Here is a 14334-nt window from a genome sequence, read left to right on the forward strand (position 1 = left end):
CTACCACCCACACACCTGCCAGCTCTCAGGCACGCTCCCCTTTGAGGTTGCCTCTCCTTCCCACTTGTTGGCTAAGCGCTCAGATTTGGACATGGGGGCTGGGTATATAGAGAAGTCTCCACCCTCTGCCCAACACTTGAAATGAGAGGGAAAAGCTTTCTGGCTCCTCAAAGAAGGCCACCACTGCCCTTGGACACTGTCATGCCTCCAAGGGGCCTGTGGGTTACTACTCACTGCTCATCTGTTTTTCACAAGGGTTTTTGGGCACCTAGTCTGTGCCAGGCACTGCATTTGTGCACAGATCTCACATGATTTCCTGCCCTTAAGAAACTTGGCCTGTGTGTGACTTTTTAAAATTAAGTTTCTTGAGGTTTACAACACTATGTATTTTAGGGGTATAGGGCCATACCTCTCCAAATGTATGTTATCAACTCACCCTTCCCATCCCACGGATGCCCCAATAATCTTCCACCACAGCCTGTGTCTGAAATGCCTGCGGTTTGCCATAACAGGGGTTACTCTCTGCAATGGAGTCAAAGCCTAGTCTGTGTGGCAGGAGGAGAAAGTGCCACGGAGCCTTGCACTTGCTTCAGGCAGTGATGTCCTGGCTGGCCTGCCCCAAGCCTCCTGGAGATTGACTGCATTTAACAGGGGCACAAGGGCCATGCCCGGGACACGTCCCAGGACACAGGGGAAAGGAGCAGGTGGAGAAGGAGAGTGGCAGGCAGCCTCAAAGACTGGCGAACTCACAGCACTGCCAAGACTGCTTTGGGCTGTCAGGCTCCCCGGGGCGGGAGCTGGGAGCAGGCCTCCTAATGGCTGTGACATTGAGAGAGCTCCCAGCTGAAAGAGGTGTTTTTGATACCTCATAGTCTTGAACCAGTGTTTCTTTGGCTTAATCTCTGGTTACATTTAAATTTCCATGCAAAGCTGTGCTCAAAAGCCCTGCCATTCGAGCATGGGGGCAAGAGGGTGGGCTGGGCCCTGGGAGAAGAGAAGGAGCATACAGGAGCGAGCCACCCCGGTGGGTCCCTTGGTCGCCCACCTCAGCCCGCTGGCTGACAGCCCCAGCCCCCGGCGGCAGGCACGAACCTTCACAGCGCAGCACGGCGCTGTTCCAGACCACGCTGCCCTCCTTCAGGATGCAGGTGATGGTCTCTGAGCCCTGAGTGCCCAGGAAGCCTTCATCACAGAGGAAAGAGATGGAGCTCCCCAGCTGGAGGCTGTCTCCAAACCGCTTGCCGTTTACCGGGACGCCAGGATCCGGGCATTCGTTGTGTCGGAAGGCTGTGGGGGTGGCGGCAAAGAAGTGATTAGACAGAGCTGGGGGGCAAAAGAAAATAAATAAAACACCCTGAAGGAAATAAGCTTCCTTGCTGAGAACAACCTGAGACCTCCACTACTCCCTCAACCCCTGCCACGCTGTTGGGAGAGACCTCAGAATCAGGATGAGTCTAAAGCAGGTTAAGCTCCTTAAACTTGATCGCCACCTTCCTGAGCACCTAATCTGACCTCATTCCAATGGACACTTAGAGCTCAGGTGGTGGGCTGCTTCTCATGCAGCTCGTTTATGTCACATAATGATTCCATGGAGTAGATGTCATTCCTCCAGTTTACAAAGGGGGAAACTGAGGCCCGCCATGGCTGGGGAGCAGATCTATGTCCTCAATGGCAGATCTAGCCATGCTTCCCTAATTTCAGACACTTGCGGGGTCATTTTTGTTGCAGGTGAGCAGGGGTCTGGGCCCAGCGACACTAGCAGACAATAAGCACCCTGCAGGAGCTGGCCTGGGGTAGAGCCATTTCATGTGGCCTCTCAGTCTGCCCAGGCAATTAATCAGGGGCTGCTGGATCTTGCTGAGGCATGAGATCTGCAAATTTGGCCATCCATCCCCCTGAAGGTGATCTGGGGGAGCAACTGGCCTGGAGAGGACAGTGATTTCCCTTGCAGAGTTTCTACGGAGCCCCCAATACCCTTCCCTCTGAAATGCAAACCTCCATCAGCCCAAACTTCAGTCTTCTAAACATTTCTTCATGAGGAATGATGACAGCGAGGCAGGAAGTAGGAAGAAAAATGATGCTTGGGGTCATCAGACCAGGCATTTGTCTACTCAAAACGCTATCAGTCGCTCATGCACAGATGCTCACACACACTCACACCTCAGCACACACACAACAGTGACCACAGGCTATGTAACACTGCCCTGGTCTACCTGTACAAATGTTCACGCCTCAGTTTCCTGGCGTGTGAAGGACAGATCTTAGCTCAGGGCACTTTGGCAGTGGTGACTGCAGAGTGCTCACACAGCAGCAAACAGTAGCTGCTCTCATCACTCACCAAAATGCTCCAAGGGGAAGAAGGACTGGGTCGCCTCTAAGGAGGCAGGACACAGATGCCAGGTCATAGCAAGGGGAAGCACTGTTGCTATGGAGATTGCAACACTGGAGAAACTGTGGTCGTGATTGTGACACTGGACAAATTCAAGTTCAGCCTAGAGAGTCATCAGTTGGAATGAGACTGAGGAGATGAATGTCCTACGGAGATGCCCACACTGGTTCCCAAATGCTTGTCTGTAGACTGTGATCTCTAACTGCATCCGAGCCACCTCAGAAGCTTGTGCAAAATGTAGATGCAGGGGCCTCCTCACTGCAGTGATTTTAATTCAGCAGTTCTAGGCTGGAACCCAGAGTTCAAAAATAAAATATTTCTACCCACCCACCCAACTGTCTATTTGTATTAATGCACAGAAAAGTGTTTGATGTCTGCAACTGTGTTCACCAAATGTTGACAAGAATCATTTCTGGTGGGGGATGGTGATTGGCATTTCTCCTCGGACCTGCCCCGTTTTCTGAGTATTTACATGTTGGGTGGGTATTGCTTTCACAATGGTGAAGAGACCTGGGCTAGAAGTCTGGGTAACAGCCCCCTTCTCAGGTCAGGTCCACCACCTCTGCGCCTTCCTTCTGACAACTCAGCATTTGCTTTTTTCCTAGAAATCGGGGCCTTACTAGGGCAGGGTTTTCCTAGCAGACTGTCTGCATCCATTTTGCCCCAGGCCCCTGCTGGTATCCACACCTCCTTTGAGCCTGCAGAGTCCCCTGCCCAGACCAGACCATCCTGGATGCATGGGCTTCCCTGAGAGACCCTTGTGTATTGCACTCCCTCCAGAGGGTACAAAGAGCATTTGCTCATTCATGGGCCCTTCCATTCAAAACACACCAGTCCTGACCATGCTCCACAACCTGTGCTGGGTAGAGGGCACGGGAGGGAAAGTCATTCATGGCCCACCTTTCCACGGCTCCAGGTTTCATGGGAACTTGGGCTTGGGGGTAGATAGGTTGCAGCTCATGCTGCAGGGTTCGGCTGGGGAGATGAGGGAAATCAGAACTGGGCTCTGTTCCCTCCTGTCCATACATAGAAGAAACAAGAATGCCCTGGAGAAGGTCTGCCCGAAAGGGAAATTGTTTCTAATGACTCTGGTGCCCCGAAGAAGGGGAATGTCAGGGAAGAATTAGCCTGGGTTGTCCCTTGGAATTCAGGGTGCCACATGACCCACCATTTAGCATACTGTCTTCAGCTTAACTGGACCCCAGGGACGGGTGGGACAAGGAGGCAAGACCTCTATGCTAGCGGCTGCAAGATCATTTCAAAAAGTACTAGAGGGCCTCCCCGGTAGCGCAGCGGTTGAGCGCTGGGTTGCGAAGCTGCCCGCGGCCTCTGCGGCGCTGGTTCGATCCCCGGCTGCTTCCCGGCCACCAGAGGAGGGTCCCACATGGCGCGCAGACCTCTCCTGCCGCCCGCTGCTCTCCTCAGCAGTGTACTTCGGTCCTTCTGCCTGCTCTGCTCCCCGCTCTGGCTCTGGTGAATTCTCTCACCCTCCCGCGCTTCTGACTGTACCCAGTGCTTATATAAACAAACAAACAAACAAACAAATAAATAAACCTGCCTCTTTAAAAAAAAAAAAAAAGTACTAGAGAGAGAGAAGCCCTAAGCATGTGTGTGTGCATGGGGCGGGGCTTGAGTTGGGGACTTGCATTTCACAAGCAGTCTCAGGCCAACCAGTTCTAGCCCCCACTTGACTACTTGAAATTGATGGAGTTCTCAGCTTCTACAGCAGTTTTCAAGCTTTTATCCCCATTCCCACCCTCGCTGTAACCCCACTAGACACAGAAAAGCAAATAATCCCTGCTGAGCTTCTGGTTGCTTCTACAGAGGTGGCTCAGGGTTGAAACTGGAGGTGGTACTCTTTGGACTGTGGCCCTGAGAGGGGCAATAAGGATGTGCCCTCAGAATTGGCTCCAATAAGCCCAGGGCCTAACAGAAGCATTTTTCCAGAACCTTTTGTTTCTGATTTAACAATGGGAATGGGAACTGGACGAAGCAAAGTGCAAGCAACCCCACCAAGAACCCCCAGAGCCAACATGCAGGAGGCAGTCAGGAGCTTGGGGGAGCACACCAGAGAGGATGAGGGAGTACAGAAGGGATAACAGGCCTGTCCTCCCCTGGGCCCTCTCTGGCTCCAGCTAGGTCTGGGGGATAGGAGGAGACGATGAGATGGTGAAATGAGGCCCAAGTCTCCTTTTTACGATACACACCACGCCTACAGGAAATAATTGCTCAAAAGAGAGCAACTCTGCAGAAAATAGAGCCTTGCCCAGTGGCCAGGGTGTTATGCTTCTCTGGTCTCGCTGGAACCCCACCCTGGGCACCGCAGTCCTGCAATGTCTTTGGAACTGGCCCACCCATGTCAACACTCCTCATGGGAGCATTCCGGATCCTCCCCAGAGGTGGCCCTCAGGGCGGGAGGGAGGACTCACTGGTAAAAGTGATGTTGAAGCCTCTCTTCCCCGTGGAGTGGTCAGTCTGGAACTCGAGACGGGCCACATGGCCACTGCTTGTGATGGAGGAGGGGAGCTGGTTTCCTGAGAAGGTGCCCAGGACCGGGGCCTCAGCAGTGGCCCCGTCCTTGATGACCAGGAAGTCAAACTGAGGCTCCACGTCAATGTCGTTGAAGGCCAGGTGGATGCGGCTCTCGGGCCGGGCCAGGATGAGCCAGACACAGTGGAGGTGGTTGCCGTAGTCCTCTGGGTAGTTGGGCGACAGAACCACCCCAGAAGGGCTGGTGAAGTTGAAGAAGCAGGAAACTGCAAGAGAACAGCAGGGGAGGTCAGCAGGCACCCCCAGCATTCTGCCTGGGCCACTGAGGGCTGGCGGGGGGCGTCTCTGTAGTTTAAAGAGCAGTAGAAAGAGAGAGTGAATAAGGCGGCCTGGACTGGCTGGGCCTGGAGCTCTCAGTGGAGACATGCTGGGTTCCATGCTGGGCAAGGCTCTGGGAAGGGGCCCTCTGGCAAACTGCAGACCTGGCAGAGAGTGGTCTTTTTCCAGGTCCTCCACCCTATCCTGTGCTCATCTGAAGACAGTTTTGGTCCTTCATGTTGGGTAAGAAGTACTGAAGCTTAAGGGTGGTCATGCAGCCCAAGTTCACTCAGCGGATGGTAGTCCTCCCGGTGGTAACCAGGGTGGCGATATCCCAAGTTCACATCTCTCTTTTAAACATTTTTAGTGGGGATGGGACAGGTGTGCCTGGGGACCTGGCCACCTCGAAGCTACAGAGCTGAGCTAAGGAAGGGCCAGGTAGACACTCTTCTAGAGACCAAGAAGAAGCTGGGGGAAAGAGGTGACAGCACCGCCCTGCCTACTTCCTGTTATCTCTTTCACTTTAAAAGGTCCATCCCTCTGAAAACCCCCATTTCAAACCCTTCTCATGCCAATGACTAACACAACTGTATGAGGCAAAGAAAGTGCTCTAAGTGGAAAAGCAAACAAACCAAAATTAAAAAGAAAAATAATAGAATAGGGCAAATATCAATATTGAATTAGAGATTTTACTGTATAAGAACATCAAGATGAACAAAGAGTTGCCCAGAGAACGCATATGAAAAAGAGAAGATGAAAGCAAAGTCCATTTCACTAGAATAATGAGGAAAGAAAAAATATACCAGCCATGTTGCTGAGACCACATGGACACGCATGTGTATTTATTGCCAGTTGCAGAGGGAAGTGGATAGAATCTTTTTGGGAGTATATGAATTCCTATCAATAGCCACACAACTATTCAAGTATTCTGACTCAGTAATCTCAGGAATTAATTCAAAAGAAAAAGAACCACATGGACAAAGAAGTTTATAGGGACATACTTTTATTACAGAGATAGAATGTGAACAACCTATATGTCAGCTCCGTAATGGGAGGTAAATTATGGCCTTTAATGTGATGCCATTTGAATGCAATCATTAAAGTGATAAATATGACCCAGCAGAAAAAAGAACGTTAAACATCATTTTAAGTAAAACAGCGGGTCATTAAATAATCTGTATACTTTTGATTAATGTTATTAATTACTTATTTATATAGGGATAAAGACTGGATGTGAGGCCTCAAATAAAAATTGTTATTAAGGTAATAGGTTCTTGGGTGATAATTTTTCAAAATGAAAATATTTAATGTTTTTGACTGCAGAAGTGATATAGGTTCATTCTAAATATTTTTAATGTATAAAGATCTAAAGAAGGTAAAACTAATATGGACAAACATTTAAATCCCTTTGTAAGATTTATATTGATGTTTGGTATTAATAATATGGATAAGTAAGTAAATATTTGACTTGCTAATTATGATGAGACTAAGATGAAAAATAATAAGAATGTTTGTAAAAGAAAGAAAACAAAATGCAAAGAAATTGGAGATGCCTTATGTTTACTTTCTCCTTTCTCTCCAACTGTGCCCATCTTTCCCTTTTCTGTATTAGATATTTCTCTTTTTTAAAAGATTTTATTATTTATTTTTGTGTAGAAGAACTGGGGTGTAGGCCAGAGGTGCTGGGGGCGAGAGGATTCACCAGAGACAGAGTGGGGAGCAGAACAGGCAGATCTACTGAAATACACTGCTGAGGGGAGCAGCGGGCGAGACAGGAGAGGTCTGCTGCACCTTGTGGGTCACCTCTCTGGCTGGCAATCAAACTTAGGCCTTTGAGGTGGGCCTTTGTGGTGGTAGTGCTAAGGCTTAACACTAGGCCATCAGGAAGATCCCTGTATTAGGTATTTGTTTCCCAACCTGCTATTGAAAAGTCTCCCATTCAATTCAGTGAAATGAATTTGTTCACTAAGACACACTCAGTCTTATTCTGTAATCTCTGTACTTCATAAGTAGAGAAAGAGTTTGAGTCGAGGCCATGAGAGAACATGAAAAAGATTTTAGGTAACACAAAATATTGATAATAGTAACTATTACTATATACCATTGGGTTTACTAAGTGCAGACATTGTCCTAAGCACTTTCATCAATAATACCAGCAGGCATTTAGAGATGAAGACACTGAGCACACTGAGCACACAGAGGCTAAGCAATTTGCCAGGGTCCCGAGCCCAGTAAATGGCAGCATGCAATCCATGCAGATTCAAACCCATCTGACTCCAGGGTACAGAATCCTCACTACCAACGAACACTCTCCCCCAGTATGAGAAAAGTCCTACCCACTAGCCTACGTCTAACAGTGGGACCCTTGGGGCTGTTTCTAGAATTTGCTGAAGATTAATCTGAGGATGCCGACCATTACATGAGCACTGATTTTGGGAGGCTCTAGCTTGGACCTGGATGCCCCACAGGGCTATCCTGTCTCCAGCGTTGTGGTAGTCCAGGTGAGAGCACAGTGTAAATAATGATGATGGTTCATGGGTGAATGGGAATTTCACAGGGACTATAACTGAGATGAAAATGCATACATTGTACAAAAATGAAAAACAGGGCCTCCCCGGTGGCGCAGCGGTTGAGCGCTGGGTTGCGAGGCTGCCCGCGGCCTCTGCGGCGCCGGTTCGATCCCCGGCTGCTCCCCGGCCACTGGAGGAGGGTCCCAGATGGCGCGCAGACCTCTCCTGCCGCCCGCTGCTCCCCTCAGCAGTGTACTTTGGTCCTTCTGTCTGCTCTGCTCCCCGCTCTGGCTCTGGTGAATTCTCTCACCCTCCTGTGCTTCTGACTGTACCCAGTGCATGTATAAACAAAAAAACAAACAAACAAACCAGCAAAGAAATAAATAAAGCATGCCTCTATAAAAAAAAAAAATGAAAAACAATGTAAAAAAATATAAAATAAAATACTAATAATAAAAAAAAAATGAGGAATCCTGACACAACCCAAAGTCAATTACCCTTGCAGACAGACAGATGGGAAAAAAAAATCCATGGGACCTGCCTATAAGTAGAACAACACGAAGGCTAACTAAAGGCAGACAGACAGATGGATACACACACACACACACACACACACACACACACACACACTCTCACACGCACGGCACTCTGGTTTTGGTGGGAAGATCATTAGAGGGCGCTGTAAGCCTGTGGACAAATTTACTGCAGAGGAGAATTTAACATCACCCAAATCCCCAGCCCCACTCCATCAGTCTATCACTTCATACTTGATGCCCTGTTTCAGGGTGGCTTCAAGGCTACCTTGTTGCAAAGCTCCAGGGGTACCATTTTGGAATTTGGACAGCTGTATATGGTAGTTCTGCTATCTCTCTCTAAAATTATCTTGTTCCCTTTTTTTAATGGAACACATTTCTGCTCAAAACACACACACATCTACCCGACGAAAGCAGAAATCTTGATTCTTCTGATTCCTAATGGCTTGAACAATGCTTGACTCATTGTAGGTGCACGATCAATATTTGCTGAATGAATCAATGAGTATTTAATGATCGACATCATCTGAAAAAGATGGTGATGCGAGTATAAGTGCCTCTGATCCCTATCCTGAACCAAGTACCCATCAACAGAGTTGACCAAAGTCTGTGAAAGCAGACTTTATGCATTTCTTTAGACATAATACAGATCATCCTGACATAGATTAGAGTAGAAAAAGGTCTGATCCACCCAAGTTGTTCAGCTGAAAAGGCAATAGGCACTGATCCCAATGTCAAAGTCCTCAAAGGTATATTATTCACATACTATTCATGAAAAAACACTTGAAAATGTTTACTATACAGCAAAGAGATGACTCCAAATGAGCAAATAAAGCAATGGAGTCATGAGTGTAAATAACTGCTATCAGCAGAATTACAAAATAGTTGCAAGTGTAACAAATACTCCTTGGAAGATAAGATATAAGGTATCTCTCCTCCCTAAGCCCAGGATAAAATATTCCAGATTATACTAATATAAAGAGTAAAGTTGGAGCAAGGAGATACGCTAATTCCTCTTCTAGAAAGAAATTCTGTTGTATTGTTTCTGTGCTTAATTAGAGAAATACAGGTTAGAGCATTTTAAAAAAGATGTTAAGTGTAATTAGTAATACACTATAAAGTAGTTTATCTTCAAAATTACCAAACAGAAGAAAGTAAAACAGTCAATTTAGCAAAAGAAAAAGAATTCAGAGGAAACAATATGGGAGCATTAAAACGGGGAAATGTAAAGTAAAATGACAATAAATGTATACTGGTTAATTTATCCTAATAAACACAACCCTTGTTTTGGGACAAGACATATGGCTTGTATGTATATACAAAGTGACTCAGAAGAATTGAGTAAAATGATGGGTAGGTAAGAGGCTCATGCCTCATAGTCGGAGTGTCAAAACTGACCAAAACCCTGGTCTCAAAGATTCCTATTTAATTGGGAATGTGTGTCTAAGGCATCATAGGTTTTCATATACCCTGGGTGATCCTAGTGTGTAGCCAGTGAGAACTACTGGTTGGAGCAAATGTGAACCACAAAAAAGGAATTTTAATATTAAAATCTTTGGGTGTTATAAAATCACACTAGACTCTTGGATGATGTTGTCTATGGGCCAAGAGTCCTCTCGACAGTTACCAAGAGACATTTCTTCTAGCACCAGGAATGAGCAGAAACTGATAAAAAGACACTAGTAGAACATAGAACTAAAAATCTCGACAGAACTCACTTTTGTTGTGACAGGCAAGCAAAGGGAGTGTGGGTTATTCTCCAAAGGTCTAGCCTCTCTTACTCTAGAAAATCATGCTGGCATGTTACATTTAGAATATTTCTGTTAGCGAATAGAAAACACTTGCTCCTCAGTGACCCAAATGAGGAAAACAAAAGGAATGGTAATTGGATCTCATCACTATTGATCACCCAGGCTGAGAGAGGGAGATGAAATTCCTTTTCTGTTCAGAAGTAGTACCAGGCTGTACTCATGGATCTTGACCTTGGATAAACCTTTCACCCAGAGGACTTGCCCATGGCTCAGGCTTTTGGAAAACAAACAAACAAAGCAAAAACAATATGAACATTCATTAACAAGTGGATGAATAATTACTATGCAAAATATTGCATTATTATTTAATGTGATCACGAGTAGAAAATAAAAGGGGCTTGTTGAAAAGCTCTCTTTTAGTCACTGCTAGCTCCACTGCTTGTAAAATGATAATTCAATTACGAGGGGCTTGACAAAGCAGAACAAAATCAAAAGATGATATTTAAAAAGCAGATGATGCACACATTCCAAAATGAAGACATGACAGTTGTGATACTTTATGGTCCAAAACAATGAAACACACCAAATGAACTATTTTACAAAATACAAGAGTTGGAGAATAGAATACTAATCTGAAGTCAAAGTAAATAAAGATACAGAACATCTATAAAATAGGGTGAGTTGAGTGAGCATAGATTGACTATAAAAAAAAGAAACAAAGGAACAGACCAACTATAAAAAAACAAAACAAAGGAACAGACAAAACTAACCAAAGCAAACCTTAGAAATCTGATTGTAAACTGAACCTCCAAAGGGAAGAGTGGGGAGTAGGGAACAGAGGGGGATGGGCCGTGGTGGAGGGCCATGGACACGTTGGTGGGAGGTAAGACATTATCTGAAGAGGTGTGAACCCACAACTCTAAATCATATACAGTGTTGTAAACCAGTGTTTCCTCAATAAAAAAAAATACAATTAAAAAATATGGTGAGTGTGTATATATCATATATAGCCTTCAAACAAGGAATACCACCTTCTTTACAAGTGCGCATGGAATATTATAAAAATAGACTTTATAGTAGGCTATAAGGAAATCGCCATAAATTCTTCCACAAAACAAAAACTTTGGGAACACATTTTCTATTTACAGTGCAAATAAATTAGAAATCAATAATAAAAGAATAAAGAAAACCCACTTGCTTGAAATCTTATAAACATCTTTTCCTTAATAAGCTGTTGAGTTCAAAGCAGAAACAAAAGCTATCAGTACAAACTGTTTATAATAATGGTGGTGATACTAGACCATCATCATAAAATTCATAGCCTGATTGGTTTTTAAATAATAAAGATATAAAAAAGTGAAGTGAATATTTAAACTAAACAAAACTACAAAGAGAGGAATAATTAAACAAGACAAAGAGAAGTGAGGAAAAACTTAGTAAAGATAAAAGCAGAAAAATTAACTTCTGAAAGACCAATAAAAGAGAAATTTCACACTGTTCTCAAGAAATCAAAAGAGAGAAGAAGATACATACACATAGATAGGATAATAAAATTAAAGAGATAAGACAATTATAAAAGTATAGTATATCTCAGTAATACATTGACAATCTTGACAAAATGGTGGCTTTCCCAGGAAATTTTGCATTACCAAAATTGTGTGAAGGGAAACTGAAAACTGAGTTGATGGCTTCATAGATGCACTTTAAAATCTTAAACTATAATAGCCATTGTCTTTAAATTAATTTTGATACAAATACTCCCATAAAGATTGAACATGACATACATATTCATACCCATTCACACACTGACACGCCCATAGTGTAAAAGAAACCCTATATGCAAAGTATTAGCAAATCAAATTCAGCCCCAAATAATAAACAAACATTACCTATATAAAGAAAACAACCAAACTTTACTGATAGGCCAAGACAAATTTTAAATGAGACACAAACTATTTTCTTGGACTAAGGGTTCATAATGTTCAGATGATGATTATCCTCAAGTCATTGTATAAATTTAACAATTTCAGACAAGATCCACACCAATTTTTTTTCTGGAACTTAAAACAATCTGAGACACCCGTATGTTGGGTCAATTTTCCCTTGGGATGATGAGGAATAGCATAGGAGGCCAGTTGGCATCCCAGGAGTGTTTTATGTCTTAACTCTTTAACCCTCCCAGCAACTCTTCTTTATTCTGCCCATTTTATACCCATTTTACAGATGCAGAAACCAAGTCCAGGAGTTCAAGTAACCTGCCCATCGTCATATAGCATGTGAGTGGTGGGGCTGGAATATGAACCCAGTCTAGCTGGTTCTAGAGCCCAACCTCTCAACCACCACTCTTCCTCCCACTTCCTCCCTTCCCTTGGAGGGAGGAGGGAACTTACATAATAAAACATTACGAAGCTGCAAAAATAAAATCTACATTCATTGACTTCCAACAGAGATGAATGGAGCTGAAAAAGAAAATTCAGAAAGGGATACAGTCAACTAAGAATTTACTATTTACTATATCATGAAGGGGCTTTTCACATTCATAGGAAAGAGATTGATCAATAAAAGATGTTTGGACGCATGTCTAGCCAGTTATGGAAAAAAATTAGATTGACATCTCACTCAACATATCATAGAAATACCAGAAGAAAATATAAGGAACATTTGTCTGACCTCAGAGGTAGGGAAGGACTTCTTTAGTATTATACCAAAGTCAGAAATCATAAGGGAAACAATATTCATAAGCACAGAAATGAAAACTCAGCAAAAACAGAAGTTAGTGAGGAACAAATGGAGAGAAAACATTTGCAAGTGTTTACAGTAAAATCTTTGTTGTGTGTAATATGTAAAGAACTACAATGCAATAAAAACAGTCAAAATAGAAATATGGGTCAAAGTGTAACAGGGTGGTCCCCAGGAAAGGGGGAGGTTCCCTGCCCCACCCAAGGGAGGGTGGAGCTGAGCAGGAAGAGGAGAAGCAGAGAAGAGACTGAGGAAGGAAGCAGGATGGAGCCAGGAGACCTGGAGGAGGCACATGGAGCTTAGAGACACGTGAAGAAACTGCGCTTGTCTTTTGGTCGTGGACTGGGTGACACAGATGTGGGCGAGACCCGTGGGGAGGTGACAGTGGCAGCTTTTATCTTGATGTTGATTTTGCTCTTTTCCTTCTGGGCTTGTCTGGTCGTTTCTGACCCTTTTCTGTGGGTCCCCACTGGAAGATGCTTTAGACTTGTGGCAGGCTTTGGGGCCTTGTTCTGGGCCGATCCCATTTGGATGGAGTTTTACCCACGAGGGGACGGGTAACTTTGGGTGCTTTATTTAGAAACTAGACTCTTTGCCTTACCTGTATTGTTTCCTAGTTTTATTAAAGTTCCTTCCCATTAAAGTCTCATATGTTTTGTGTTGATGCGGCGGATGGCAGAACCCATTTAGAATAGGCAGGTTTGCGGGGTTTGGGCTGCCCCTCTCCCTGCCCCTCTCCCTGTCCTATAACAAAAGGAATGAAGAGGCAACTAGAAAAAAAAAATAAAGTGGCTTAAGTAAGATGTAGGGAAATGTATAATATTACTAAAAGACAAAGACCTCAAATAACAGTGGGCCAGGAAAGAAAGATGGCAGGGAACTTCGAGAGAATGGAGAGAAGCTGGCTGGGCAGATGGAGACGAAGCTACCGAGGAGTAGAAGGAAAGTGGTTTCCGGAAGCAGGGAAAGGCCCCCTGTCCTGAAATACGACCGAGTGCCTGGATATAATTAGGGAGGAAAATGACACCCTGGATTTCACCAACAGAGTTTCCCTGGTGACCTAGGTGAGAACAGTTTCTAGGCATGGTGGACACAGAGGTCAGAATGGATGGCGTGATCAGGTCAGGGTGGTGAGCGTTGGACACAAGGGCAGACACCCCTTGCAATGATGTCTGGATGTAAAGAGGGCATTTGAGATCCAGCATGGCCGGTCATGAAAACAATGTGGTGAGTCATGACCTGAAATCTAAAACAAAAGTAGAGCCAAAAGAAACAAAAAATAAAGGGGGAGAGAGTGGGAAATAGCTGAGCATAGTTAGCAAAGGTAAGAACTACTTGTGAAATGTGTGCAGGTCTCCATCATGCGTGAGTGTGTGTGTCTGTATTGGTGAGTGTGTGTGTGTCTTACTGTGAAGCTCAAGGTGTTTGAAGTGCCCAGATCTAAAGCCTAAATGGGGTGCACAATCTACAAAGTGATTTTGGCTTCTGTTGGGAGAACGGAACAAGCATCTCTGTTATAAGTTGCGGAGGCAAGGGGAATGGTGGGGATGGTTATCACCTGTAGGCTCTTGTGTTTTTGGTATTTGGAAATCAAGGGCATTATT

At 44.8% G+C, this 14334-nt stretch overlaps 1 protein-coding gene across 1 annotated transcript in view; it reads right to left on the reverse strand.

Moving 5' to 3' along the window:
* Positions 1–14334, reverse strand: part of CSMD2 (CUB and Sushi multiple domains 2) — a gene marked incomplete at both ends in the record, with an annotated part of 507564 nt that overhangs the window by 159546 nt on the left and 333684 nt on the right. Inside the window, 2 exon segments of the mRNA XM_084243387.1 lie at positions 1093–1287; positions 4819–5145. Of these exon segments, the coding sequence (XP_084099513.1) occupies positions 1093–1287; positions 4819–5145 (522 nt within the window).

The sequence above is a fragment of the Talpa europaea genome (assembly GCF_964194135.1).
Source record: "Talpa europaea genome assembly, chromosome: 9".
Lineage (NCBI taxonomy): Eukaryota > Metazoa > Chordata > Mammalia > Eulipotyphla > Talpidae > Talpa > Talpa europaea.